The sequence below is a fragment of the Balearica regulorum genome, chromosome 10, assembly GCF_011004875.1.
Source record: "Balearica regulorum gibbericeps isolate bBalReg1 chromosome 10, bBalReg1.pri, whole genome shotgun sequence".
NCBI lineage: Eukaryota > Metazoa > Chordata > Aves > Gruiformes > Gruidae > Balearica > Balearica regulorum.
Genome location: NC_046193.1, coordinates 4,720,381 through 4,747,573, shown reverse-complemented (window position 1 = coordinate 4,747,573; position 27,193 = coordinate 4,720,381). Strand labels below are relative to the sequence as shown.

Below are 27,193 nucleotides of genomic sequence, written 5' to 3'. Positions count from 1 at the left end.
GGCCAGCCCGCAAGGAGGGAGGTCTGGGAAAGGTGCTGCCAAACCCTGGGGAGAAGACAACCCCCTGGGCCCAGCCCGTAACGCTGCCCCTCGAGAAAGGAAAGGGTGGAATCTCCCACTGCAGAGATTAACACCCACTTTATTGTGCCGGTGGAGAGGGATGGCAGCCAGCACTTGGGGATGTTGCCCGGCTGGTCTCGTTGTGTCGCCTGGGCCGGCTGTATGGATTTTGGGCCCGACGTTGCAAGCGGGAGCGGTCTCGCACCCGCTCGGGCCCAGGGGTGCTGGAGCGGCTGCTGCTCTGAAGTGCTGGAGAGCTGCAGGAGGTCCCTGATGGCAGCTGGCTGTCAGTGCTGGGGCTGCTCGCTTCTGGTGCCGGGGAGCTGTGGGACACCCCCGCTGCCGCCTGGCTGGGGGTGCTGGTGTCAGCACTCGGTGCTGGTGCCTGGCTCCTGTCACGGCGTCTTCTACGCCGGCTGTAGGGGTTTTGGGCCCGACGTTGCAAGCGGGAGCGGTCTCGCACCCGCTCGGGCCCAGGGGTGCTAGAGCAGCTGGTGTCCTCAAGCACCGGGGAGCCATGGGGCGGCTCTGATGCCGCCTGGCTACCAGTGCTGGGGCTGCTGGTCCGCAGCGCCTGGGAGCCATGGGGGGACCCCAATGCTGCCTGGCTACCGGTGCTTGGGCTCCTGGTCTCAGATCTCGGTGAGCTGTGGGAAGGCCCCAGTCCTGACTGGCTTGCAGTGCTGGAGCCAGCGAGCTCCGAGGTGGCACTGGAGACTGTAAGAGGAAGCAAGAAGGTCAAGGACATGGCCTCCTGGGGCAGGATGGGCCGGAGCGGTGCCCCCAGCCCTCCTGGAGCAGAGAGGCTCTGCCAAGCCCACCCTGGGCACCCGCCACACCTGGCCCCATCCCAGGGGCAGCCGGGTGCTTCGCCTCTTACCGGTGCCCAGGCCAGCACAGCTGTTGCACTCCCAGCTGGCCGTGCTGTGCTTCACGTAGGAGCAGCGTCTGTGGGTGCCCTCGGCAGCGCAGGAGCAGCACAGGAGCAGTTGCCAGGGCCTGGGGAAGCAAAGGGGTTGATGGCTGTGAGGACAAAGTGATGGCAGCACGGGATGGTCCGGCAGAGCTCTTGTTCTCAGTCCTTCCTCTTCGAGCCCTTGGCGAGACAGAGATCCCGTGCAGAGCCCCGGGGTGCAGCTTTGGCAACTTACCCCTCTTCCTCTGCCCGCTCCCTGCCTCCTGGACAAAGGCACTGACTGGCATCGCAGTGGCTGTGCCTCTCATTTAGTGCTGCATACGCGTCGTTGTTCTCCCACGATGGCGGTCTGATGGAGAAAGGAAAACTGATGAGGCCCTGCTGCCCCAGCATAAGGCAGATGTGGGGCATCCCTGCTCTTTGCCCCCCGCCCTGTTTCCAACTCCTCCGCGAAGCTGAAGCCCCGACTCAGGGGACAGCGGAGGGCCAGGACTGCAGGGGCAGGCCCTGGCATGGTGCAGCGCTTGCACCCTCCTGTCTTGTGACCGAAAACAACCCCAAAACCAACCTCCTGGGGATTCGGATCCCCATGTTGAGCATATCCGATACAAATCTTTCTCTGTCTCTGCATGAGCGGGCACTGGAAGAAATGAATGCCAGCGCGCAGAGCCTGTCCCTGCAGGAGAAACATAAGGAGCGTGCCGTGCGTGAGTGAGGCCCTGGTGCTGCTGAGCGCCTGCCGTGCCCCGGGGGCGAGGGAACAGCTCCTACCTGGATGCAGCCCCTGTGGAACCAGGCGTGTTTGCAGGCTGGGCACACCATGGTGCTGTAGGACTTTCTGTGCCCCACAGAGTCCATGCAGATGAGGCAGGTGGTGGTCTCCTCCGGAGCAGCCTCCACTGCCTGCTCTGGGCGGTGCTCCCAGCAGAAGGACCTGGGGGGAAGAGGAAAGGGATGGGTGAGGTGGGAAGTGATGGGTCCTTCCCCATTGGTGGCGAGGAGGGGAAAGGACACACCTGTACCGAGGAAGGAACTGGGTGACACATCCACCCTCCACGGCACAGGGGAGATGGAAGCTGCGGTCGCAGCCCGTCTCCCGGCAGGTGATGGTGGCCCCGCTCTCGCCACAGACGAAGCAGTCCTGGAAAGAGCAGAGAAGCCCCCCCGTCAGCAGCAGCCTCAGGGCCTCCACAGCTAGCCCCACGCCTCTGGGCAGGGTGCAGGATGTGGCCGCTGCTGGGTCACAGCCCGCAGATGCGCCTGGCGGACGAGGCTCCTGTGCTGGAGCCTCTGTGGAGCTGCTGGGAGCAAGACGTTTGCCCCAGAGCTGGTTGGAAGGGCTGGGATTTCTTTCTTGGGGTCTGGGCTAAGCTCCCGCAAACCTCTGCTGGCACACATCTCCCTGTTCTTGCCAGGTCCTCACCTTCCGTGCTGCCTGCTCGACTGTGTGCATAATATGCTGAGGGAGAAATCCCATGAGTCCTACTGCCTTGGCTGGTTGCTGAAAGCAGGTCGTTGGCAAAAAACTGCAGAAGAGTGAAGACGAGGAGGTGATGAGGCGAGTGTGGCAGGGGCTGCCTGTCAGAAAGCTGGAGGGAGCACTGGGGGAACTCACCAGGCAAAACTCATGGGCACGGAGCCCTTGCTTCTCCAGCTTGCGCCCATAGATATCCGGGTCAGCCTCTGCCCGGCGACACAGCAGGCATGCTGGAGGGGAGAGAGCAAACGGCACCGGGAATGAGCACCTCTGCGGGGCAGGGGGAAGCGACACTGAGGGGTTGCCCCCAAGGGCCTGCTCTATCCCTGCCTAGCTGTCTGCCAAGCTGTGGGAGGGATGCTTTGCTCTCACCCTGCTCCATCGAGTCGAGGGCCTTCTCCTTCCTTGAGAACATGGCACCCGTGAGTCAAGCGTGAGCGTTTGGAGAGTCCCTGTCCCAGCAGGGCCGGGGTGTCTCCTCCAAATGCTCCTCTGCTGACTCTGAGGGAGAAGCGAGACGCGGGTGAGCTTGCAGCAGAGGCCCGGAGCCCCAAGGAGCGCGGCTCCCCTCCTCCCTCGGCAGCCCCGGGCAAGCCCCTTCTTCCCCTGCCCTCTCCTCACCTCACCAGGTCGCACTGACCCACGGCCTGAGCCCGGCGTGCCCTTTTGTGGGCTTGCCCCCGCGGGTCACAGTGGCCACTGTGACATCAGCACCGCTGGCCTGCGTGCGTGCGCCCCAACTACGGGCAGGGATGCCCTCGGCCACCTGCCGCCCGCTCTGAGACGGCCAGCGCCTCACAGGGGTGGGCGTGAAGCGCCGAGGCGGGGGCCCGAGCCCTCGGCACCCACGTAACCGGGGCGACTGCTCCTGCAGCCGGGGCAGAGTCAGATGCCAGGTCCCGCGGGGCAGCCATCGAGGGTGGCACTGTTGGCCGAAAGGTGCTGTTCCAGGGGTGCAACTGCCAGGCTCCAGCCTGGGCCGAGGGAACGCTCCTGCTCCTGCCCCCGGCACGGGGAGCGCTGCCGGCAGGTCGGGGAAGGTGGTCGGTCCTCTCTGCACTGCACGGGCAAGGCTGCATCTGCAGTTCTGCCTGTGGTTCTGGGGGCTACAGGGGACAGAAGCGACCGTTGAGCCTGGCCTGGGCTCACACATCCCATCCGCTCAGATGCGGTGGGTGGCCGGGGCACATCACAGGACCTCAGGACGGCACCTAAATGTGCCCTAAATGTGCAGGCTGGACCTGGTAGTCTTAGGTTAACGGTGGGACTCGGTGATCTTCAGGGTCTTGTCCAACCTAAATGATCCTAGGACTCTCCTGAACCAGGACACCATTCAATTGTTGCTTAATCACCATTTGAATTTCATTCAATCATCGATCCATTACCATTAGATCGTCGCCTAATCATTAATAAACCCCTTTCCATTAAGCCCAGAACGGTGACTTCTCTGAGTAATTCACCTGCGACACGCGGACAAAAACCAGGCGGTGTCTCGGGCACAACCAGAGTAGGAAGGAAGGAACGCAAAATCCCATATTGGAGACTCCAGGTCCAAAATGCAATTCAGGACCAAGATGGAAAGCTGAGACCCCAGGAAGGCCTTCGACAACACTCGCTGGCTGACAGTGCTGAGAGTGAGTAGAGGCTTCCCAGGCCGCCTCCTTCAGGTCCTGAGGGTCAGAAACTGTTTCAGGAGGAGGTGGTGGAGGAGCCCCCGAGGAGAGAGGTGCTGCTGGACCTTGTGCTAACAACCAAAGACGGACTGGTTGAGGATGTGAAGGTTGGGGGCAGCCTTGGCTGCAGTGACCGCGCGATGGTGGAGTTCAGGATCCTGCGTGGAAGGAGCAGGGCAATAAGTAGGATTACAAGCCTGGACTTCAGGAGAGCTAACGTGGGCCTCTTCAAAGACCTGGGTGGGAGAATCCCATGGGCTAGGGCTCTAGAAGGTCGGGGGGCCCAAGAGAGCTGGTCAGCATTCCAGCAGAGTTCAAGCTCCTAGCTCAAGATCGGTGCATCCCGAAGAGTAGGAACCCAAGCAAAGGAGGCAGGAGACCTGCATGAATGAGCAAGGAGCTCCTGGAAGAACTCACGGGGAAGGAGGAAGTTTACAGAGTGTGGGAAAAGGGACTGGCCACTTGGGAGGAATGTAGGGATGTAGTCAGAGAATGCAGGGATGCGACGAGGAAGGCTAAGGCCCACTTGGAATTGAATCTGGCAAGGACAGATGTCAAGGACAGCCGGAAGGGCTTTTTCAAGTACATCGGCAGCAAAAGGGAAAATGGGGGCCCCCTGCTGAATGAGGTGGGTGCCCTGGTGACGGAAGATACAGAGAAGGCGGAGGTACTGAATGCCGCCTTTGCTTTGGTCTTTACTGCTAAGGCCGGCCCTCAGGAATCCCAGGCCCCGGAGGTAGGAGAGAAAGTCTGAGGAAAGGAAGACCTTCCCTTGGTCGAGGAGGATCGGGTTAGAGAACCTCTCGGCAACTTCGACATCCCCAAATCCAGTGGGCTCTGGTGGGATGCACCCGCGAGTGCTGAGGGAGCTGGCAGATGTTATTGCTAAGCTGCTCTCAATCATCTTTGAAAGGTCAGGGAGAGCAGGAGAGGTGCCTGAGGACTGGAGGAAAGCCAACGTCCCTCCGGTCTTTAAAAAGGGCAGGAAGGAGGATGGAGGAAACTAGAGGCCAGTCAGCCTCACCTCCATCCCTGCAAAGGTGATGGAACAGCTTCTTCTGGGGGCCATCAATAAGCGTGTGGAGGAGAAGACGACCACACCATTGGGAGCGGTCAGCATGGATTCACCAAGGGGAAATCATGCCTGACCAATCTGATGGCCTTCTACGATGGCATGACTGGCTGGGCGGATGAAGGGGGAGCAGTGGGTATTGTCTACCTTGACCTCGGCGAGGCTTTTGATACTGTCTCTCATAACATCCTCATGAGCAAGCTGAGGAGGTGTGGGTTGGATGGGTGGACAGTGAGGTGGGTTGAGAACTGGCTGAATGGCGGGGCCCAGAGGGTTGTGATAAGCGGCGTAGAGTCTAGTTGGAGGCCTGTAGCTAGTGGTGTGCCCCAAGGGTCGGTGCTTGGTCCGGTCTTATTCAACATATTCATCAATGACCTGGACGAGGGGACAGAGTGTACCCTCAGCAAGTGTGCCAGTGATGCCAAACTGGGAGGAGCTGCTGACACAGCGGAAGGCTGCCCTGCCATTCAGGGCGATCTGGGCAGGCTAGAGAGCTGGGCAGGGAGGAACTAAATGAAATTCCACAAGGGCTGTGGGCCACAAGTGCAGGGTCCTGCACCTGGGGAGGAGTAACGCCAAGCAGCAGTACGGGTTAGGGGCTGACCTGCTGAGAAAGCAGCGCTGCAGAGGAGGACCTGGGAGCCCTGGTGGACAACAAGTTAAGCATGAGCCTGCAACGTGCCCTCATGGTCAGGAAGGCCAGTGGTGCCCTAGGGTGCCTTAAGAAGAGCGTGGCCAGCAGGTTGAGGGGGGTTATCCTCCCCCTCTAGTCTGCCCTGGTGAGGCCACATCTGGAGTACTGTGTCCTGTTCTGGGCTCCTGTGAGGAAAAACGTCTTCACTTTGAGGGTGACCGAGCACTGGGACAAGCTGCCCAGAGAGGGTGTGGCGTCTCCTTCTCTGGAGAGATTCAAAACCTGCCTGGACGCGATCCTGTGCGACCTGCTCTAGGTGGTCCTGCTTTAGGCGGAGGGGTTGGACTAGGTGATCTCCAGAGGTCCCTTCCAACCCCTACCGTTCTGTGATGCGGTGCTTACAGCCTTGTCCAGAAGGAGCCAGAGTTGAAACACAGTCGCTGGGGCTGGGGCATGGTATTCTGGGGGGGGGGGGGGGGGGGGAGCCGTGAGGGTCATGCGGGGTGGGCGGGCGCAGCACACAGTGCTGGGAGAGGGGTGGTGGTGCCGCCTAGGCCGTGCCGGGCCAGCCTCCTGGGGGCAGGGGCAGAGACCCCTGGTCTCGGGGGTGGGCGCGAACTTCCCCCAGGGAAACTGAACAGGCCGCAGGGTCAGCCAGGCCCGAAGCACACGGCCGTGGCGCTGGGGAGCCAGCCAAGGCCAGCCCGCAAGGAGGGAGGTCTGGGAAAGGTGCTGCCAAACCCTGGGGAGAAGACAACCCCCTGGGCCCAGCCCGTAACGCTGCCCCTGGAGAAAGGAAAGGGTGGAATCTCCCACTGCAGAGATTAACACCCACTTTATTGTGCCGGTGGAGAGGGATGGCAGCCAGCACTTGGGGATGTTGCCCGGCTGGTCTCGTTGTGTCGCCTGGGCCGGCTGTATGGATTTTGGGCCCGACGTTGCAAGCGGGAGCGGTCTCGCACCCGCTCGGGCCCAGGGGTGCTGGAGCGGCTGCTGCTCTGAAGTGCTGGAGAGCTGCAGGAGGTCCCTGATGGCAGCTGGCTGTCAGTGCTGGGGCTGCTCGCTTCTGGTGCCGGGGAGCTGTGGGACACCCCCGCTGCCGCCTGGCTGGGGGTGCTGGTGTCAGCACTCGGTGCTGGTGCCTGGCTCCTGTCACGGCGTCTTCTACGCCGGCTGTAGGGGTTTTGGGCCCGACGTTGCAAGCGGGAGCGGTCTCGCACCCGCTCGGGCCCAGGGGTGCTAGAGCAGCTGGTATCCTCAAGCACCGGGGAGCCATGGGGCGGCTCTGATGCCGCCTGGCTACCAGTGCTGGGGCTGCTGGTCCGCAGCGCCTGGGAGCCATGGGGGGACCCCAGTGCTGCCTGGCTACCGGTGCTTGGGCTCCTGGTCTCGGATCTCGGTGAGCTGTGGGAAGGCCCCAGTCCTGACTGGCTTGCAGTGCTGGAGCCAGCGAGCTCCGAGGTGGCACTGGAGACTGTAAGAGGAAGCAAGAAGGTCAAGGACATGGCCTCCTGGGGCAGGATGGGCCGGAGCGGTGCCCCCAGCCCTCCTGGAGCAGAGAGGCTCTGCCAAGCCCACCCTGGGCAGCCGCCGCCAGGCCTTGCCACCCCCTGGCCCCAGTGCGGGGGCACCCGGGTGCTTTGCCTCTTACCAGTGCCCAGGCCGGCACAGCTGTTGCACTCCCAGCTGGCCGTGCTGTGCTTCACGTAGGAGCAGCGCCGGTGGATGCCCTCGGCAGCGCAGGAGCAGCACAGGAGCATCTGCCAGGACCTGGGGAAGCAAAGGGGTTGATGGCTGTGAGGACAAAGTGACGCAAGCACGGGATTGCCTGGCAGAACCCTTGGTCTTAGTCCTTCCTCCCTGAGCACATGGGGAGACAGAGATCCCATGCAGAGCCCTAGATTGCTGCTTTGGCAACTCACCCCTCTTCCTCTGCCTGCTCCCTGCCTCCCAGACAAAGGCACTGACTGGCATCGCAGTGGCTGTGCCTCTCATTTAGTGCTGCATACGCGTCGTTGTTCTCCCACGATGGCAGTCTGATGGAGAAAGGAAAACTGATGAGGCCCTGCTGCCCCAGCATAAGGCAGATGTGGGGCATCCCTGCTCTTCGCCCCCCGCCCTGTTTCCAACTCCTCCGCGAAGCTGAAGCCCCGACTCAGGGGACAGCGGAGGGCCAGGACTGCAGGGGCAGGCCCTGGCATGGTGCAGCACTTGCACCCTCCTGTCTTGTGACCGAAAACAACCCAAAACCAACCTCCTGGGGATTCGGATCCCCATGTTGAGCATATCCGGATACAAATCTTTCTCTGTCTCTGCAGAGCGGGCACTGGAAGAAATGAATGCCAGCGCGCAGAGCCTGTCCCTGCAGGAGAAACATAAGGAGCGTGCCGTGCGTGAGTGAGGCCCTGGTGCTGCTGAGCGCCTGCCGTGCCCCGGGGGCGAGGGAACAGCTCCTACCTGGATGCAGCCCCTGTGGAACCAGGCGTGTTTGCAGGCTGGGCACACCATGGTGCTGTAGGACTTTCTGTGCCCCACAGAGTCCATGCAGATGAGGCAGGTGGTGGTCTCCTCCGGAGCAGCCTCCACTGCCTGCTCTGGGCGGTGCTCCCAGCAGAAGGACCTGGGGGGAAGAGGAAAGGGATGGGTGAGGTGGGAAGTGATGGGTCCTTCCCCATTGGTGGCGAGGAGGGGAAAGGACACACCTGTACCGAGGAAGGAACTGGGTGACACATCCACCCTCCACGGCACAGGGGAAATGGAAGCTGCGGTCGCAGCCCGTCTCCCGGCAGGTGATGGTGGCCCCGCTCTCGCCACAGACGAAGCAGTCCTGGAAAGAGCAGAGAAGCCCCCCCGTCAGCAGCAGCCTCAGGGCCTCCACAGCTAGCCCCACGCCTCTGGGCAGGGCGCAGGATGTGGCCGCTGCTGGGTCACAGCCCGCAGATGCGCCTGGCGGACGAGGCTCCTGTGCTGGAGCCTCTGCAGAGCCGCTGGGAGCAGGCGTTTGTCCCAGAGCTGGTGGAAGGGCTGGGATTTCTTTCCTGGGGTCTGGGCTAAGCTCCCGCAAACCTCTGCTGGCACACATCTCCCTGTTCTTGCCAGGTCCTCACCTTCCGTGCTGCCTGCTCGACTGTGTGCATAATATGCTGAGGGAGAAATCCCATGAGTCCTACTGCCTTGGCCGGTTGCTGAAGCAGGTCGTTGGCAAAAAACTGCAGAAGAGAGAAGACGAGGAGCTGATGAGGCGAGCGTGGCAGGGGCTGCCTGTCAGAAAGCTGGAGGGAGCACTGGGGGAACTCACCAGGCAAAACTCATGGGCACGGAGCCCTTGCTTCTCCAGCTTGCGCCCATAGATATCCGGGTCGGCCTCTGCCCGGCGACACAGCATGCATGCTGGAGGGGAGAGAGCAAATGCCGCTGGGAATGAGCACCTCTGCAGGGCTGAGGGAAGCGTCACTGAGGGGTTGCCCCCAAGGGCCTGCTCTATCCCTGCCTAGCTGTCTGCCAAGCTGTGGGAGGGATACTTCGCTCTCACCTTGCTCCCTCGAGTCGAGGGCCTTCTCCTTCCTTGAGAACATGGCACCCGTCAGTCAAGCGTGAGCGTTTGGAGAGTCCCTGTCCCAGCAGGGCCGGGGTGTCTCCTCCAAATGCTCCTCTGCTGACTCTGAGGGAGAAGCGAGACGCGGGTGAGCTTGCAGCAGAGGCCCAGAGCCCCAAGGAGCGCGGCTCCCCTCCTCCCTCGGCAGCCCCGGGCAAGCCCCTTCTTCCCCTGCCCTCTCCTCACCTCACCAGGTCGCACTGACCCACGGCCTGAGCCCGGCGTGCCTTTTTGTGGGCTTGCCCCCGCGGGTCCCAGTGGCCACTGTGACATCAGCACCGCTGGCCTGCGTGCGTGCGCCCCAACTACGGGCAGGGATGCCCTCGGCCACCTGCCGCCCGCTCTGAGACGGCCACCGCCTCACAGGGGTGGGCGTGAAGCGCCGAGGCGGGGGCCCGAGCCCTCGGCACCCACGTAACCGGGGCGACTGCTCCTGCAGCCGGGGCAGAGTCAGATGCCAGGTCCCGCGGGGCAGCCATCGAGGGTGGCACTGTTGGCCGGAAGGTGCTGTTCCAGGGGTGCAACTGCCAGGCTCCAGCCTGGGCCGAGGGAACGCTCCGCTCCTGCCCCCGGCACGGGGAGCGCTGCCGGCAGGTCGGGGAAGGTGGTCGGTCCTCTCTGCACTGCACGGGCAAGGCTGCATCTGCAGTTCTGCCTGTGGTTCTGGGGGCTACAGGGGACAGAAGCGACCGTTGAGCCTGGCCTGGGCTCAAACATCCCATCCGCTCAGATGCGGTGGGTGGCCGGGGCACATCACAGGACCTCAGGACGGCACCTAAATGTGCCCTAAATGTGCAGGCTGGACCTGGTAGTCTTAGGTTAACGGTGGGACTCGGTGATCTTCAGGGTCTTGTCCAACCTAAATGATCCTAGGACTCTCCTGAACCAGGACACCATTCAATTGTTGCTTAATCACCATTTGAATTTCATTCAATCATCGATCCATTACCATTAGATCGTCGCCTAACCATTAATAAACCCCTTTCCATTAAGCCCAGAACGGTGACTTCTCTGAGTAATTCACCTGCGACACGCGGACAAAAACCAGGCGGTGTCTCGGGCACAACCAGAGTAGGAAGGAAGGAACGCAAAATCCCATATTGGAGACTCCAGGTCCAAAATGCAATTCAGGACCAAGATGGAAAGCTGAGACCCCAGGAAGGCCTTCGACAACACTCGCTGGCTGACAGTGCTGAGAGTGAGTAGAGGCTTCCCAGGCCGCCTCCTTCAGGTCCTGAGGGTCAGAAACTGTTTCAGGAGGAGGTGGTGGAGGAGCCCCCGAGGAGAGAGGTGCTGCTGGACCTTGTGCTAACAACCAAAGACGGACTGGTTGAGGATGTGAAGGTTGGGGGCAGCCTTGGCTGCAGTGACCGCGCGATGGTGGAGTTCAGGATCCTGCGTGGAAGGAGCAGGGCAATAAGTAGGATTACAAGCCTGGACTTCAGGAGAGCTAACGTGGGCCTCTTCAAAGACCTGGGTGGGAGAATCCCATGGGCTAGGGCTCTAGAAGGTCGGGGGGCCCAAGAGAGCTGGTCAGCATTCCAGCACAGTTCAAGCTCCTAGCTCAAGATCGGTGCATCCCGAAGAGTAGGAAACCAAGCAAAGGAGGCAGGAGACCTGCATGAATGAGCAAGGAGCTCCTGGAAGAACTCACGGGGAAGGAGGAAGTTTACAGAGTGTGGGAAAAGGGACTGGCCACTTGGGAGGAATGTAGGGATGTAGTCAGAGAATGCAGGGATGCGACGAGGAAGGCTAAGGCCCACTTGGAATTAAATCTGGCAAGGACAGATGTCAAGGACAGCCGGAAGGGCTTTTTCAAGTACATCGGCAGCAAAAGGGAAAATGGGGGCCCCCTGCTGAATGAGGTGGGCGCCCTGGTGACGGAAGATACAGAGAAGGCGGAGGTACTGAATGCCAGCCTTTGCTTTGGTCTTTACTGCTAAGGCCGGCCCTCAGGAATCCCAGGCCCCGGAGGTAGGAGAGAAAGTCTGAGGAAAGGAAGACCTTCCCTTGGTCGAGGAGGATCGGGTTAGAGAACCTCTCGGCAACTTCGACATCCCCAAATCCGTGGGCTCTGGTGGGATGCACCCGCGAGTGCTGAGGGAGCTGGCAGATGTTATTGCTAAGCTGCTCTCAATCATCTTTGAAAGGTCAGGGAGAGCAGGAGAGGTGCCTGAGGACTGGAGGAAAGCCAACGTCCCTCCGGTCTTTAAAAAGGGCAGGAAGGAGGATGGAGGAAACTAGAGGCCAGTCAGCCTCACCTCCATCCCTGGAAAGGTGATGGAACAGCTTCTTCTGGGGGCCATCAATAAGCGTGCGGAGGAGAAGACGACCACACCATTGGGAGCGGTCAGCATGGATTCACCAAGGGGAAATCATGCCTGACCAATCTGATGGCCTTCTACGATGGCATGACTGGCTGGGCGGATGAAGGGAGAGCAGTGGGTATCGTCTACCTTGACCTCGGCGAGGCTTTTGATACTGTCTCTCATAACATCCTCATGAGCAAGCTGAGGAGGTGTGGGTTGGATGGGTGGACAGTGAGGTGGGTTGAGAACTGGCTGAATGGCGGGGCCCAGAGGGTTGTGATAAGCGGCGTAGAGTCTAGTTGGAGGCCTGTAGCTAGTGGTGTGCCCCAAGGGTCGGTGCTTGGTCCGGTCTTATTCAACATATTCATCAAGGACCTGGACGAGGGGACAGAGTGTACCCTCAGCAAGTGTGCCAGTGACGCCAAACTGGGAGGAGCTGCTGACGCACCGGAAGGCTGCCCTGCCATTCAGGGCGATCTGGGCAGGCTAGAGAGCTGGGCAGGGAGGAACTAAATGAAATTCCACAAGGGCTGTGGGCCACAAGTGCAGGGTCCTGCACCTGGGGAGGAGTAACGCCAAGGAGCAGTACGGGTTAGGGGCTGACCTGCTGAGAAAGCAGCGCTGCAGAGGAGGACCTGGGAGCCCTGGTGGACAACAAGTTAAGCATGAGCCTGCAACATGCCCTCATGGTCAGGAAGGCCAGTGGTGCCCTAGGGTGCCTTAAGAAGAGCATGGCCAGCAGGTTGAGGGGGGTTATCCTCCCCCTCTAGTCTGCCCTGGTGAGGCCACATCTGGAGTACTGTGTCCTGTTCTGGGCTCCTGTGAGGAAAAACGTCTTCACTTTGAGGGTGACCGAGCACTGGGACAAGCTGCCCAGAGAGGGTGTGGAGTCTCCTTCTCTGGAGAGGTTCAAAACCTGCCTGGACGCGATCCTGTGCGACCTGCTGTAGGTGGTCCTGCTTTAGGCGGAGGGGTTGGACTAGGTGATCTCCAGAGGTCCCTTCCAACCCCTACCGTTCTGTGATGCGGTGCTTACAGCCTTGTCCAGAAGGAGCCAGAGTTGAAACACAGTCGCTGGGGCTGGGGCATGGTATTCTGGGGGGGGGGGGGGGGGAGCCGTGAGGGTCATGCGGGGTGGGCGGGCAGCAGCACACAGTGCTGGGAGAGAGGGTGGTGGTGCCGCCTAGGCCGTGCCGGGCCAGCCTCCTGGGGGCAGGGGCAGAGACCCCTGGTCTCGGGGGTGGGCGCGAACTTCCCCCAGGGAAACTGAACAGGCCGCAGGGTCAGCCAGGCCCGAAGCACACGGCCATGGCGCTGGGGAGCCAGCCAAGGCCAGCCCGCAAGGAGGGAGGTCTGGGAAAGGTGCTGCCAAACCCTGGGGAGAAGACAACCCCCTGGGCCCAGCCCGTAACGCTGCCCCTGGAGAAAGGAAAGGGTGGAATCTCCCACTGCAGAGATTAACACCCACTTTATTGTGCCGGTGGAGAGGGATGGCAGCCAGCACTTGGGGATGTTGCCCGGCTGGTCTCGTTGTGTCGCCTGGGCCGGCTGTATGGATTTTGGGCCCGACGTTGCAAGCGGGAGCGGTCTCGCACCCGCTCGGGCCCAGGGGTGCTGGAGCGGCTGCTGCTCTGAAGTGCTGGAGAGCTGCAGGAGGTCCCTGATGGCAGCTGGCTGTCAGTGCTGGGGCTGCTCGCTTCTGGTGCCGGGGAGCTGTGGGACACCCCCGCTGCCGCCTGGCTGGGGGTGCTGGTGTCAGCACTCGGTGCTGGTGCCTGGCTCCTGTCACGGCGTCTTCTACGCCGGCTGTAGGGGTTTTGGGCCCGACGTTGCAAGCGGGAGCGGTCTCGCACCCGCTCGGGCCCAGGGGTGCTAGAGCAGCTGGTATCCTCAAGCACCGGGGAGCCATGGGGCGGCTCTGATGCCGCCTGGCTACCAGTGCAGGGGCTGCTGGTCCCCAGCGCCTGGGAGCCGTGGGGGGACCCCAGTGCTGCCTGGCTACCAGTGCTTGGGCTCCTGGTCTCAGGTGCCGGTGAGCTGTGGGAAGGCCCCAGTCCTGACTGGCTTGCGGTGCTGGAGCCAGCGAGCTCCGAGGTGGCACTGGAGACTGTAAGAGGAAGCAAGAAGGTCAAGGACATGGCCTCCTGGGGCAGGATGGGCCGGAGCGGTGCCCCCAGCCCTCCTGGAGCAGAGAGGCTCTGCCAAGCCCACCCTGGGCAGCCGCCGCCAGGCCTTGCCACCCGCTGGCCCCAGCCCAGGGGCACCCGGGTGCTTTGCCTCTTACCGGTGCCCAGGCCAGCACAGCTGTTGCACTCCCAGCTGGCCGTGCTGTGCTTCACGTAGGAGCAGCGTCTGTGGGTGCCCTCGGCAGCGCAGGAGCAGCACAGGAGCAGTTGCCAGGGCCTGGGGAAGCAAAGGGGTTGATGGCTGTGAGGACAAAGTGATGGCAGCACGGGATGGTCCGGCAGAGCTCTTGTTCTCAGTCCTTCCTCTTCGAGCCCTTGGCGAGACAGAGATCCCGTGCAGAGCCCCGGGGTGCAGCTTTGGCAACTTACCCCTCTTCCTCTGCCCGCTCCCTGCCTCCTGGACAAAGGCACTGACTGGCATCGCAGTGGCTGTGCCTCTCATTTAGTGCTGCATACGCGTCGTTGTTCTCCCACGATGGCAGTCTGATGGAGAAAGGAAAACTGATGAGGCCCTGCTGCCCCAGCATAAGGCAGATGTGGGGCATCCCTGCTCTTCGCCCCCCGCCCTGTTTCCAACTCCTCCGCGAAGCTGAAGCCCCGACTCAGGGGACAGCGGAGGGCCAGGGCTGCAGGGGCAGGCCCTGGCATGGTGCAGCACTTGCACCCTCCTGTCTTGTGACCGAAAACAACCCCAAAACCAACCTCCTGGGGATTCGGATCCCCATGTTGAGCATATCGGATACAAATCTTTCTCTGTCTCTGCAGAGCGGGCACTGGAAGAAATGAATGCCAGCGCGCAGAGCCTGTCCCTGCAGGAGAAACATAAGGAGCGTGCCGTGCGTGAGTGAGGCCCTGGTGCTGCTGAGCGCCTGCCGTGCCCCGGGGGCGAGGGAACAGCTCCTACCTGGATGCAGCCCCTGTGGAACCAGGCGTGTTTGCAGGCTGGGCACACCATGGTGCTGTAGGACTTTCTGTGCCCCACAGAGTCCATGCAGATGAGGCAGGTGGTGGTCTCCTCCGGAGCAGCCTCCACTGCCTGCTCTGGGCGGTGCTCCCAGCAGAAGGACCTGGGGGGAAGAGCAAAGGGATGGGTGAGGTGGGAAGTGATGGGTCCTTCCCCATTGGTGGCGAGGAGGGGAAAGGACACATGTACCGAGGAAGGAACTGGGTGACACATCCACCCTCCACGGCACAGGGGAGAATGGAAGCTGCGGTCGCAGCCCGCCTCCCGGCAGGTGATGGTGGCCCCGCTCTCGCCACAGACGAAGCAGTCCTGGAAAGAGCAGAGAAGCCCCCCCGTCAGCAGCAGCCTCAGGGCCTCCACAGCTAGCCCCACGCCTCTGGGCAGGGCGCAGGATGTGGCCGCTGCTGGGTCACAGCCCGCAGATCCGCCTGGCGGACGAGGCTCCTGTGCTGGAGCCTCTGTGGAGCTGCTGGGAGCAAGACGTTTGCCCCAGAGCTGGTTGGAAGGGCTGGGATTTCTTTCTTGGGGTCTGGGCTAAGCTCCCGCAAATGCTCTGCTGGCACACATCTCCCTGTTCTTGCCAGGTCCTCACCTTCCGTGCTGCCTGCTCGACTGTGTGCATAATATGCTGAGGGAGAAATCCCATGAGTCCTACTGCCTTGGCTGGTTGCTGAAACAGGTCGTTGGCAAAAAACTGCAGAAGAGTGAAGACGAGGAGCTGATGAGGCGAGTGTGGCAGGGGCTGCCTGTCAGAAAGCTGGAGGGAGCACTGGGGGAACTCACCAGGCAAAACTCATGGGCACGGAGCCCTTGCTTCTCCAGCTTGCGCCCATAGATATCCGGGTCAGCCTCTGCCCGGCGACACAGCAGGCATGCTGGAGGGGAGAGAGCAAACGGCACCGGGAATGAGCACCTCTGCGGGGCAGGGGGAAGCGACACTGAGGGGTTGCCCCCAAGGGCCTGCTCTATCCCTGCCTAGCTGTCTGCCAAGCTGTGGGAGGGATGCTTTGCTCTCACCCTGCTCCATCGAGTCGAGGGCCTTCTCCTTCCTTGAGAACATGGCACCCGTCAGTCAAGCGTGAGCGTTTGGAGAGTCCCTGTCCCAGCAGGGCCGGGGTGTCTCCTCCAAATGCTCCTCTGCTGACTCTGAGGGAGAAGCGAGACGCGGGTGAGCTTGCAGCAGAGGCCCAGAGCCCCAAGGAGCGCGGCTCCCCTCCTCCCTCGGCAGCCCCGGGCAAGCCCCTTCTTCCCCTGCCCTCTCCTCACCTCACCAGGTCGCACTGACCCACGGCCTGAGCCCGGCGTGCCTTTTTGTGGGCTTGCCCCCGCGGGTCACAGTGGCCACTGTGACATCAGCACCGCTGGCCTGCGTGCGTGCGCCCCAACTACGGGCAGGGATGCCCTCGGCCACCTGCCGCCCGCTCTGAGACGGCCACCGCCTCACAGGGGTGGGCGTGAAGCGCCGAGGCGGGGGCCCGAGCCCTCGGCACCCACGTAACCGGGGCGACTGCTCCTGCAGCCGGGGCAGAGTCAGATGCCAGGTCCCGCGGGGCAGCCATCGAGGGTGGCACTGTTGGCCGAAAGGTGCTGTTCCAGGGGTGCAACTGCCAGGCTCCAGCCTGGGCCGAGGGAACGCTCCGCTCCTGCCCCCGGCACGGGGAGCGCTGCCGGCAGGTCGGGGAAGGTGGTCGGTCCTCTCTGCACTGCACGGGCAAGGCTGCATCTGCAGTTCTGCCTGTGGTTCTGGGGGCTACAGGGGACAGAAGCGACCGTTGAGCCTGGCCTGGGCTCAAACATCCCATCCGCTCAGATGCGGTGGGTGGCCGGGGCACATCACAGGACCTCAGGACGGCACCTAAATGTGCCCTAAATGTGCAGGTGGACCTGGTAGTCTTAGGTTAACGGTGGGACTCGGTGATCTTCAGGGTCTTGTCCAACCTAAATGATCCTAGGACTCTCCTGAACCAGGACACCATTCAATTGTTGCTTAATCACCATTTGAATTTCATTCAATCATCGATCCATTACCATTAGATCGTCGCCTAATCATTAATAAACCCCTTTCCATTAAGCCCAGAACGGTGACTTCTCTGAGTAATTCACCTGCGACACGCGGACAAAAACCAGGCGGTGTCTCGGGCACAACCAGAGTAGGAAGGAAGGAACGCAAAATCCCATATTGGAGACTCCAGGTCCAAAATGCAATTCAGGACCAAGATGGAAAGCTGAGACCCCAGGAAGGCCTTCGACAACACTCGCTGGCTGACAGTGCTGAGAGTGAGTAGAGGCTTCCCAGGCCGCCTCCTTCAGGTCCTGAGGGTCAGAAACTGTTTCAGGAGGAGGTGGTGGAGGAGCCCCCGAGGAGAGAGGTGCTGCTGGACCTTGTGCTAACAACCAAAGACGGACTGGTTGAGGATGTGAAGGTTGGGGGCAGCCTTGGCTGCAGTGACCGCGCGATGGTGGAGTTCAGGATCCTGCGTGGAAGGAGCAGGGCAATAAGTAGGATTACAAGCCTGGACTTCAGGAGAGCTAACGTGGGCCTCTTCAAAGACCTGGGTGGGAGAATCCCATGGGCTAGGGCTCTAGAAGGTCGGGGGGCCCAAGAGAGCTGGTCAGCATTCCAGCACAGTTCAAGCTCCTAGCTCAAGATCGGTGCGTCCCGAAGAGTAGGAAACCAAGCAAAGGAGGCAGGAGACCTGCATGAATGAGCAAGGAGCTCCTGGAAGAACTCACGGGGAAGGAGGAAGTTTACAGAGTGTGGGAAAAGGGACTGGCCACTTGGGAGGAATGTAGGGATGTAGTCAGAGAACGCAGGGATGCGACGAGGAAGGCTAAGGCCCACTTGGAATTGAAATCTGGCAAGGACAGATGTCAAGGACAGCCGGAAGGGCTTTTTCAAGTACATCGGCAGCAAAAGGGAAAATGGGGGCCCCCTGCTGAATGAGGTGGGCGCCCTGGTGACGGAAGATACAGAGAAGGCGGAGGTACTGAATGCCGCCTTTGCTTTGGTCTTTACTGCTAAGGCCGGCCCTCAGGAATCCCAGGCCCCGGAGGTAGGAGAGAAAGTCTGAGGAAAGGAAGACCTTCCCTTGGTCGAGGAGGATCGGGTTAGAGAACCTCTCGGCAACTTCGACATCCCCAAATCCGTGGGCTCTGGTGGGATGCACCCGCGAGTGCTGAGGGAGCTGGCAGATGTTATTGCTAAGCTGCTCTCAATCATCTTTGAAAGGTCAGGGAGAGCAGGAGAGGTGCCTGAGGACTGGAGGAAAGCCAACGTCCCTCCGGTCTTTAAAAAGGGCAGGAAGGAGGATGGAGGAAACTAGAGGCCAGTCATCCTCACCTCCATCCCTGGAAAGGTGATGGAACAGCTTCTTCTGGGGGCCATCAATAAGCGTGTGGAGGAGAAGACGACCACACCATTGGGAGCGGTCAGCATGGATTCACCAAGGGGAAATCATGCCTGACCAATCTGATGGCCTTCTACGATGGCATGACTGGCTGGGCGGATGAAGGGAGAGCAGTGGGTATCGTCTACCTTGACCTCGGCGAGGCTTTTGATACTGTCTCTCATAACATCCTCATGAGCAAGCTGAGGAGGTGTGGGTTGGATGGGTGGACAGTGAGGTGGGTTGAGAACTGGCTGAATGGCGGGGCCCAGAGGGTTGCGATAAGCGGCGTAGAGTCTAGTTGGAGGCCTGTAGCTAGTGGTGTGCCCCAAGGGTCGGTGCTTGGTCCGGTCTTATTCAACATATTCATCAAGGACCTGGACGAGGGGACAGAGTGTACCCTCAGCAAGTGTGCCAGTGACGCCAAACTGGGAGGAGCTGCTGACGCACCGGAAGGCTGCCCTGCCATTCAGGGCGATCTGGGCAGGCTAGAGAGCTGGGCAGGGAGGAACTAAATGAAATTCCACAAGGGCTGTGGGCCACAAGTGCAGGGTCCTGCACCTGGGGAGGAGTAACGCCAAGCAGCAGTACGGGTTAGGGGCTGACCTGCTGAGAAAGCAGCGCTGCAGAGGAGGACCTGGGAGCCCTGGTGGACAACAAGTTAAGCATGAGCCTGCAACGTGCCCTCATGGTCAGGAAGGCCAGTGGTGCCCTAGGGTGCCTTAAGAAGAGCGTGGCCAGCAGGTTGAGGGGGGTTATCCTCCCCCTCTAGTCTGCCCTGGTGAGGCCACATCTGGAGTACTGTGTCCTGTTCTGGGCTCCTGTGAGGAAAAACGTCTTCACTTTGAGGGTGACCGAGCACTGGGACAAGCTGCCCAGAGAGGGTGTGGCGTCTCCTTCTCTGGAGAGATTCAAAACCTGCCTGGAGGCGATCCTGTGCGACCTGCTCTAGGTGGTCCTGCTTTAGGCGGAGGGGTTGGACTAGGTGATCTCCAGAGGTCCCTTCCAACCCCTACCGTTCTGTGATGCGGTGCTTACAGCCTTGTCCAGAAGGAGCCAGAGTTGAAACACAGTCGCTGGGGCTGGGGCATGGTATTCTGGGGGGGGGGGGGGGGGGAGCCGGGAGGGTCATGCGGGGGGGGCGGGCAACAGCACACAGTGCTGGGAGAGAGGGTGGTGGTGCCGCCTAGGCCGTGCCGGGCCAGCCTCCTGGGGGCAGGGGCAGAGACCCCTGGTCTCGGGGGTGGGCGCGAACTTCCCCCAGGGAAACTGAACAGGCCGCAGGGTCAGCCAGGCCCGAAGCACACGGCCATGGCGCTGGGGAGCCAGCCAAGGCCAGCCCGCAAGGAGGGAGGTCTGGGAAAGGTGCTGCCAAACCCTGGGGAGAAGACAACCCCCTGGGCCCAGCCCGTAACGCTGCCCCTGGAGAAAGGAAAGGGTGGAATCTCCCACTGCAGAGATTAACACCCACTTTATTGTGCCGGTGGAGAGGGATGGCAGCCAGCCCTTGGGGATGTTGCCCGGCTGGTCTCGTTGTGTCGCCTGGGCCGGCTGTATGGATTTTGGGCCCGACGTTGCAAGCGGGAGCGGTCTCGCACCCGCTCGGGCCCAGGGGTGCTGGAGCGGCTGCTGCTCTGAAGTGCTGGAGAGCTGCAGGAGGTCCCTGATGGCAGCTGGCTGTCAGTGCTGGGGCTGCTCGCTTCTGGTGCCGGGGAGCTGTGGGACACCCCCGCTGCCGCCTGGCTGGGGGTGCTGGTGTCAGCACTCGGTGCTGGTGCCTGGCTCCTGTCACGGCGTCTTCTACGCCGGCTGTAGGGGTTTTGGGCCCGACGTTGCAAGCGGGAGCGGTCTCGCACCCGCTCGGGCCCAGGGGTGCTAGAGCAGCTGGTGTCCTCAAGCACCGGGGAGCCATGGGGCGGCTCTGATGCCGCCTGGCTACCAGTGCTGGGGCTGCTGGTCCGCAGCGCCTGGGAGCCATGGGGGGACCCCAATGCTGCCTGGCTACCGGTGCTTGGGCTCCTGGTCTCGGATCTCGGTGAGCTGTGGGAACGCCCCAGTCCTGACTGGCTTGCAGTGCTGGAGCCAGCGAGCTCCGAGGTGGCACTGGAGACTGTAAGAGGAAGCAAGAAGGTCAAGGACATGGCCTCCTGGGGCAGGATGGGCCGGAGCGGTGCCCCCAGCCCTCCTGGAGCAGAGAGGCTCTGCCAAGCCCACCCTGGGCACCCCGGCCACACCTGGCCCCATCCCAGGGGCACCCGGGTGCTTTGCCTCTTACCGGTGCCCAGGCCAGCACAGCTGTTGCACTCCCAGCTGGCCGTGCTGTGCTTCACGTAGGAGCAGCGTCTGTGGGTGCCCTCGGCAGCGCAGGAGCAGCACAGGAGCAGTTGCCAGGGCCTGGGGAAGCAAAGGGGTTGATGGCTGTGAGGACAAAGTGATGGCAGCACGGGATGGTCCGGCAGAGCTCTTGTTCTCAGTCCTTCCTCTTCGAGCCCTTGGCGAGACAGAGATCCCGTGCAGAGCCCCGGGGTGCAGCTTTGGCAACTCACCCCTCTTCCTCTGCCTGCTCCCTGCCTCCCAGACAAAGGCACTTGCTGGCATCGCAGCGGATGTGCCTCTCATTTAGTGCTGCATACGCGTCGTTGTCCTCCCACGATGGCGGTCTGATGGAGAAAGGAAAACCGATGAGGCCCTGCTGCCCCAGCATAAGGCAGACGTGGGGCATCCCTGCTCTTTGCCCCCCGCCCTGTTTCCAACTCCTCCGCGAAGCTGAAGCCCCGACTCAGGGGACAGCGGAGGGCCAGGACTGCAGGGGCAGGCCCTGGCATGGTGCAGCGCTTGCACCCTCCTGTCTTGTGACCGAAAACAACCCCAAAACCAACCTCCTGGGGATTCGGATCCCCATGTTGAGCATATCCGGTACAAATCTTTCTCTGTCTCTGCAGAGCGGGCACTGGAAGAAATGAATGCCAGCGCACAGAGCCTGTCCCTGCGGGAGAAACATAAGGAGCGTGCCGTGCGTGAGTGAGGCCCTGGTGCTGCTGAGCGCCTGCCGTGCCCCGGGGGCGAGGGAACAGCTCCTACCTGGATGCAGCCCCTGTGGAACCAGGCGCGTTTGCAGGCTGGGCACACCATGGTGCTGTAGGACTTTCTGTGCCCCACAGAGTCCATGCAGATGAGGCAGGTGGTGGTCTCCTCCGGAGCAGCCTCCACTGCCTGCTCTGGGCGGTGCTCCCAGCAGAAGGACCTGGGGGGAAGAGGAAAGGGATGGGTGAGGTGGGAAGTGATGGGTCCTTCCCCATTGGTGGCGAGGAGGGGAAAGGACACACCTGTACCGAGGAAGGAACTGGGTGACACATCCACCCTCCACGGCACAGGGGAAATGGAAGCTGCGGTCGCAGCCCGCCTCCCGGCAGGTGATGGTGGCCCCGCTCTCGCCACAGACGAAGCAGTCCTGGAAAGAGCAGAGAAGCCCCCCCGTCAGCAGCAGCCTCAGGGCCTCCACAGCTAGCCCCACGCCTCTGGGCAGGGCGCAGGATGTGGCCGCTGCTGGGTCACAGCCCGCAGATCCGCCTGGCGGACGAGGCTCCTGTGCTGGAGCCTCTGTGGAGCTGCTGGGAGCAAGACGTTTGCCCCAGAGCTGGTTGGAAGGGCTGGGATTTCTTTCTTGGGGTCTGGGCTAAGCTCCCGCAAACCTCTGCTGGCACACATCTCCCTGTTCTTGCCAGGTCCTCACCTTCCGTGCTGCCTGCTCGACTGTGTGCATAATATGCTGAGGGAGAAATCCCATGAGTCCTACTGCCTTGGCTGGTTGCTGAAGCAGGTCGTTGGCAAAAAACTGCAGAAGAGTGAAGACGAGGAGGTGATGAGGCGAGTGTGGCAGGGGCTGCCTGTCAGAAAGCTGGAGGGAGCACTGGGGGAACTCACCAGGCAAAACTCATGGGCACGGAGCCCTTGCTTCTCCAGCTTGCGCCCATAGATATCCGGGTCGGCCTCTGCCCGGCGACACAGCATGCATGCTGGAGGGGAGAGAGCAAATGCCGCTGGGAATGAGCACCTCTGCAGGGCTGAGGGAAGCGTCACTGAGGGGTTGCCCCCAAGGGCCTGCTCTATCCCTGCCTAGCTGTCTGCCAAGCTGTGGGAGGGATACTTCGCTCTCACCTTGCTCCCTCGAGTCGAGGGCCTTCTCCTTCCTTGAGAACATGGCACCCGTCAGTCAAGCGTGAGCGTTTGGAGAGTCCCTGTCCCAGCAGGGCCGGGGTGTCTCCTCCAAATGCTCCTCTGCTGACTCTGAGGGAGAAGCGAGACACGGGTGAGCTTGCAGCAGAGGCCCGGAGCCCCAAGGAGCGCGGCTCCCCTCCTCCCTCGGCAGCCCCGGGCAAGCCCCTTCTTCCCCTGCCCTCTCCTCACCTCACCAGGTCGCACTGACCCACGGCCTGAGCCCGGCGTGCCCTTTTGTGGGCTTGCCCCCGCGGGTCACAGTGGCCACTGTGACATCAGCACCGCTGGCCTGCGTGCGTGCGCCCCAACTACGGGCAGGGATGCCCTCGGCCACCTGCCGCCCGCTCTGAGACGGCCACCGCCTCACAGGGGTGGGCGTGAAGCGCCGAGGCGGGGGCCCGAGCCCTCGGCACCCACGTAACCGGGGCGACTGCTCCTGCAGCCGGGGCAGAGTCAGATGCCAGGTCCCGCGGGGCAGCCATCGAGGGTGGCACTGTTGGCCGGAAGGTGCTGTTCCAGGGGTGCAACTGCCAGGCTCCAGCCTGGGCCGAGGGAACGCTCCGCTCCTGCCCCCGGCACGGGGAGCGCTGCCGGCAGGTCGGGGAAGGTGGTCGGTCCTCTCTGCACTGCACGGGCAAGGCTGCATCTGCAGTTCTGCCTGTGGTTCTGGGGGCTACAGGGGACAGAAGCGACCGTTGAGCCTGGCCTGGGCTCAAACATCCCATCCGCTCAGATGCGGTGGGTGGCCGGGGCACATCACAGGACCTCAGGACGGCACCTAAATGTGCCCTAAATGTGCAGCTGGACCTGGTAGTCTTAGGTTAACGGTGGGACTCGGTGATCTTCAGGGTCTTGTCCAACCTAAATGATCCTAGGACTCTACTGAACCAGGACACCATTCAATTGTTGCTTAATCACCATTTGAATTTCATTCAATCATCGATCCATTACCATTAGATCGTCGCCTAATCATTAATAAACCCCTTTCCATTAACCCCAGAACGGTGACTTCTCTGAGTAATTCACCTGCGACACGCGGACAAAAACCAGGCGGTGTCTCGGGCACAACCAGAGTAGGAAGGAAGGAACGCAAAATCCCATATTGGAGACTCCAGGTCCAAAATGCAATTCAGGACCAAGATGGAAAGCTGAGACCCCAGGAAGGCCTTCGACAACACTCGCTGGCTGACAGTGCTGAGAGTGAGTAGAGGCTTCCCAGGCCGCCTCCTTCAGGTCCTGAGGGTCAGAAACTGTTTCAGGAGGAGGTGGTGGAGGAGCCCCCGAGGAGAGAGGTGCTGCTGGACCTTGTGCTAACAACCAAAGACGGACTGGTTGAGGGTGTGAAGGTTGGGGGCAGCCTTGGCTGCAGTGACCGCGCGATGGTGGAGTTCAGGATCCTGCGTGGAAGGAGCAGGGCAATAAGTAGGATTACAAGCCTGGACTTCAGGAGAGCTAACGTGGGCCTCTTCAAAGACCTGGGTGGGAGAATCCCATGGGCTAGGGCTCTAGAAGGTCGGGGGGCCCAAGAGAGCTGGTCAGCATTCCAGCAGAGTTCAAGCTCCTAGCTCAAGATCGGTGCATCCCGAAGAGTAGGAAACCAAGCAAAGGAGGCAGGAGACCTGCATGAATGAGCAAGGAGCTCCTGGAAGAACTCACGGGGAAGGAGGAAGTTTACAGAGTGTGGGAAAAGGGACTGGCCACTTGGGAGGAATGTAGGGATGTAGTCAGAGAATGCAGGGATGCGACGAGGAAGGCTAAGGCCCACTTGGAATTGAATCTGGCAAGGACAGATGTCAAGGACAGCCGGAAGGGCTTTTTCAAGTACATCGGCAGCAAAAGGGAAAATGGGGGCTCCCTGCTGAATGAGGTGGGCGCCCTGGTGACGGAAGATACAGAGAAGGCGGAGGTACTGAATGCCGCCTTTGCTTTGGTCTTTACTGCTAAGGCCGGCCCTCAGGAATCCCAGGCCCCGGAGGTAGGAGAGAAAGTCTGAGGAAAGGAAGACCTTCCCTTGGTCGAGGAGGATCGGGTTAGAGAACCTCTCGGCAACTTCGACATCCCCAAATCCATGGGCTCTGGTGGGATGCACCCGCGAGTGCTGAGGGAGCTGGCAGATGTTATTGCTAAGCTGCTCTCAATCATCTTTGAAAGGTCAGGGAGAGCAGGAGAGGTGCCTGAGGACTGGAGGAAAGCCAACGTCCCTCCGGTCTTTAAAAAGGGCAGGAAGGAGGATGGAGGAAACTAGAGGCCAGTCAGCCTCACCTCCATCCCTGGAAAGGTGATGGAACAGCTTCTTCTGGGGGCCATCAATAAGCGTGTGGAGGAGAAGACGACCACACCATTGGGAGCGGTCAGCATGGATTCACCAAGGGGAAATCATGCCTGACCAATCTGATGGCCTTCTACGATGGCATGACTGGCTGGGCGGATGAAGGGAGAGCAGTGGGTATCGTCTACCTTGACCTCGGCGAGGCTTTTGATACTGTCTCTCATAACATCCTCATGAGCAAGCTGAGGAGGTGTGGGTTGGATGGGTGGACAGTGAGGTGGGTTGAGAACTGGCTGAATGGCGGGGCCCAGAGGGTTGCGATAAGCGGCGTAGAGTCTAGTTGGAGGCCTGTAGCTAGTGGTGTGCCCCAAGGGTCGGTGCTTGGTCCGGTCTTATTCAACATATTCATCAAGGACCTGGACGAGGGGACAGAGTGTACCCTCAGCAAGTGTGCCAGTGACGCCAAACTGGGAGGAGCTGCTGACGCACCGGAAGGCTGCCCTGCCATTCAGGGCGATCTGGGCAGGCTAGAGAGCTGGGCAGGGAGGAACTAAATGAAATTCCACAAGGGCTGTGGGCCACAAGTGCAGGGTCCTGCACCTGGGGAGGAGTAACGCCAAGGAGCAGTACGGGTTAGGGGCTGACCTGCTGAGAAAGCAGCGCTGCAGAGGAGGACCTGGGAGCCCTGGTGGACAACAAGTTAAGCATGAGCCTGCAACATGCCCTCATGGTCAGGAAGGCCAGTGGTGCCCTAGGGTGCCTTAAGAAGAGCATGGCCAGCAGGTTGAGGGGGGTTATCCTCCCCCTCTAGTCTGCCCTGGTGAGGCCACATCTGGAGTACTGTGTCCTGTTCTGGGCTCCTGTGAGGAAAAACGTCTTCACTTTGAGGGTGACCGAGCACTGGGACAAGCTGCCCAGAGAGGGTGTGGCGTCTCCTTCTCTGGAGAGATTCAAAACCTGCCTGGAGGCGATCCTGTGCGACCTGCTCTAGGTGGTCCTGCTTTAGGCGGAGGGGTTGGACTAGGTGATCTCCAGAGGTCCCTTCCAACCCCTACCGTTCTGTGATGCGGTGCTTACAGCCTTGTCCAGAAGGAGCCAGAGTTGAAACACAGTCGCTGGGGCTGGGGCATGGTATTCTGGGGGGGGGGGGGGGGGGGGGAGCCGTGAGGGTCATGCGGGGTGGGCGGGCGCAGCACACAGTGCTGGGAGAGGGGTGGTGGTGCCGCCTAGGCCGTGCCGGGCCAGCCTCCTGGGGGCAGGGGCAGAGACCCCTGGTCTCGGGGGTGGGCGCGAACTTCCCCCAGGGAAACTGAACAGGCCGCAGGGTCAGCCAGGCCCGAAGCACACGGCCGTGGCACTGGGGAGCCAGCCAAGGCCAGCCCGCAAGGAGGGAGGTCTGGGAAAGGTGCTGCCAAACCCTGGGGAGAAGACAACCCCCTGGGCCCAGCCCGTAACGCTGCCCCTGGAGAAAGGAAAGGGTGGAATCTCCCACTGCAGAGATTAACACCCACTTTATTGTGCCGGTGGAGAGGGATGGCAGCCAGCCCTTGGGGATGTTGCCCGGCTGGTCTCGTTGTGTCGCCTGGGCCGGCTGTATGGATTTTGGGCCCGACGTTGCAAGCGGGAGCGGTCTCGCACCCGCTCGGGCCCAGGGGTGCTGGAGCGGCTGCTGCTCTGAAGTGCTGGAGAGCTGCAGGAGGTCCCTGATGGCAGCTGGCTGTCAGTGCTGGGGCTGCTCGCTTCTGGTGCCGGGGAGCTGTGGGACACCCCCGCTGCCGCCTGGCTGGGGGTGCTGGTGTCAGCACTCGGTGCTGGTGCCTGGCTCCTGTCACGGCGTCTTCTACGCCGGCTGTAGGGGTTTTGGGCCCGACGTTGCAAGCGGGAGCGGTCTCGCACCCGCTCGGGCCCAGGGGTGCTAGAGCAGCTGGTGTCCTCAAGCACCGGGGAGCCATGGGGCGGCTCTGATGCCACCTGGCTACCAGTGCTGGGGCTGCTGGTCCGCAGCGCCTGGGAGCCATGGGGGGACCCCAATGCTGCCTGGCTACCGGTGCTTGGGCTCCTGGTCTCAGATCTCGGTGAGCTGTGGGAACGCCCCAGTCCTGACTGGCTTGCAGTGCTGGAGCCAGCGAGCTCCGAGGTGGCACTGGAGACTGTAAGAGGAAGCAAGAAGGTCAAGGACATGGCCTCCTGGGGCAGGATGGGCCGGAGCGGTGCCCCCAGCCCTCCTGGAGCAGAGAGGCTCTGCCAAGCCCACCCTGGGCAGCCGCCGCCAGGCCTTGCCACCCGCTGGCCCCAGCCCAGGGGCACCCGGGTGCTTTCGCCTCTTACCGGTGCCCAGGCCAGCACAGCTGTTGCACTCCCAGCTGGCCGTGCTGTGCTTCACGTAGGAGCAGCGTCTGTGGGTGCCCTCGGCAGCGCAGGAGCAGCACAGGAG

At 61.6% G+C, this 27,193-nt stretch overlaps 2 protein-coding genes across 2 annotated transcripts; both read right to left on the bottom strand.

The window, feature by feature from the left end:
* Positions 1-139: 139 nt before the first annotated feature.
* Positions 140-2,868, bottom strand: LOC142603220 (uncharacterized). Its single transcript, XM_075762594.1, is given in 10 exon segments — positions 140-777; positions 941-1,059; positions 1,212-1,325; positions 1,545-1,606; positions 1,608-1,694; positions 1,696-1,738; positions 1,740-1,910; positions 1,993-2,117; positions 2,592-2,683; positions 2,826-2,868. Coding segments are annotated over 10 exon segments (1,494 nt in total).
* A 10,337-nt stretch (positions 2,869-13,205) lies between these two features.
* LOC142603219 (E3 ubiquitin-protein ligase PHF7-like) lies at positions 13,206-15,946 on the bottom strand. The gene is given in 10 exon segments (XM_075762593.1): positions 13,206-13,843; positions 14,021-14,139; positions 14,292-14,405; positions 14,625-14,797; positions 14,800-14,989; positions 15,070-15,122; positions 15,124-15,195; positions 15,479-15,580; positions 15,670-15,761; positions 15,904-15,946. Coding segments are annotated over 10 exon segments (1,596 nt in total).
* Between the last annotated feature and the right edge of the window lie 11,247 nt (positions 15,947-27,193).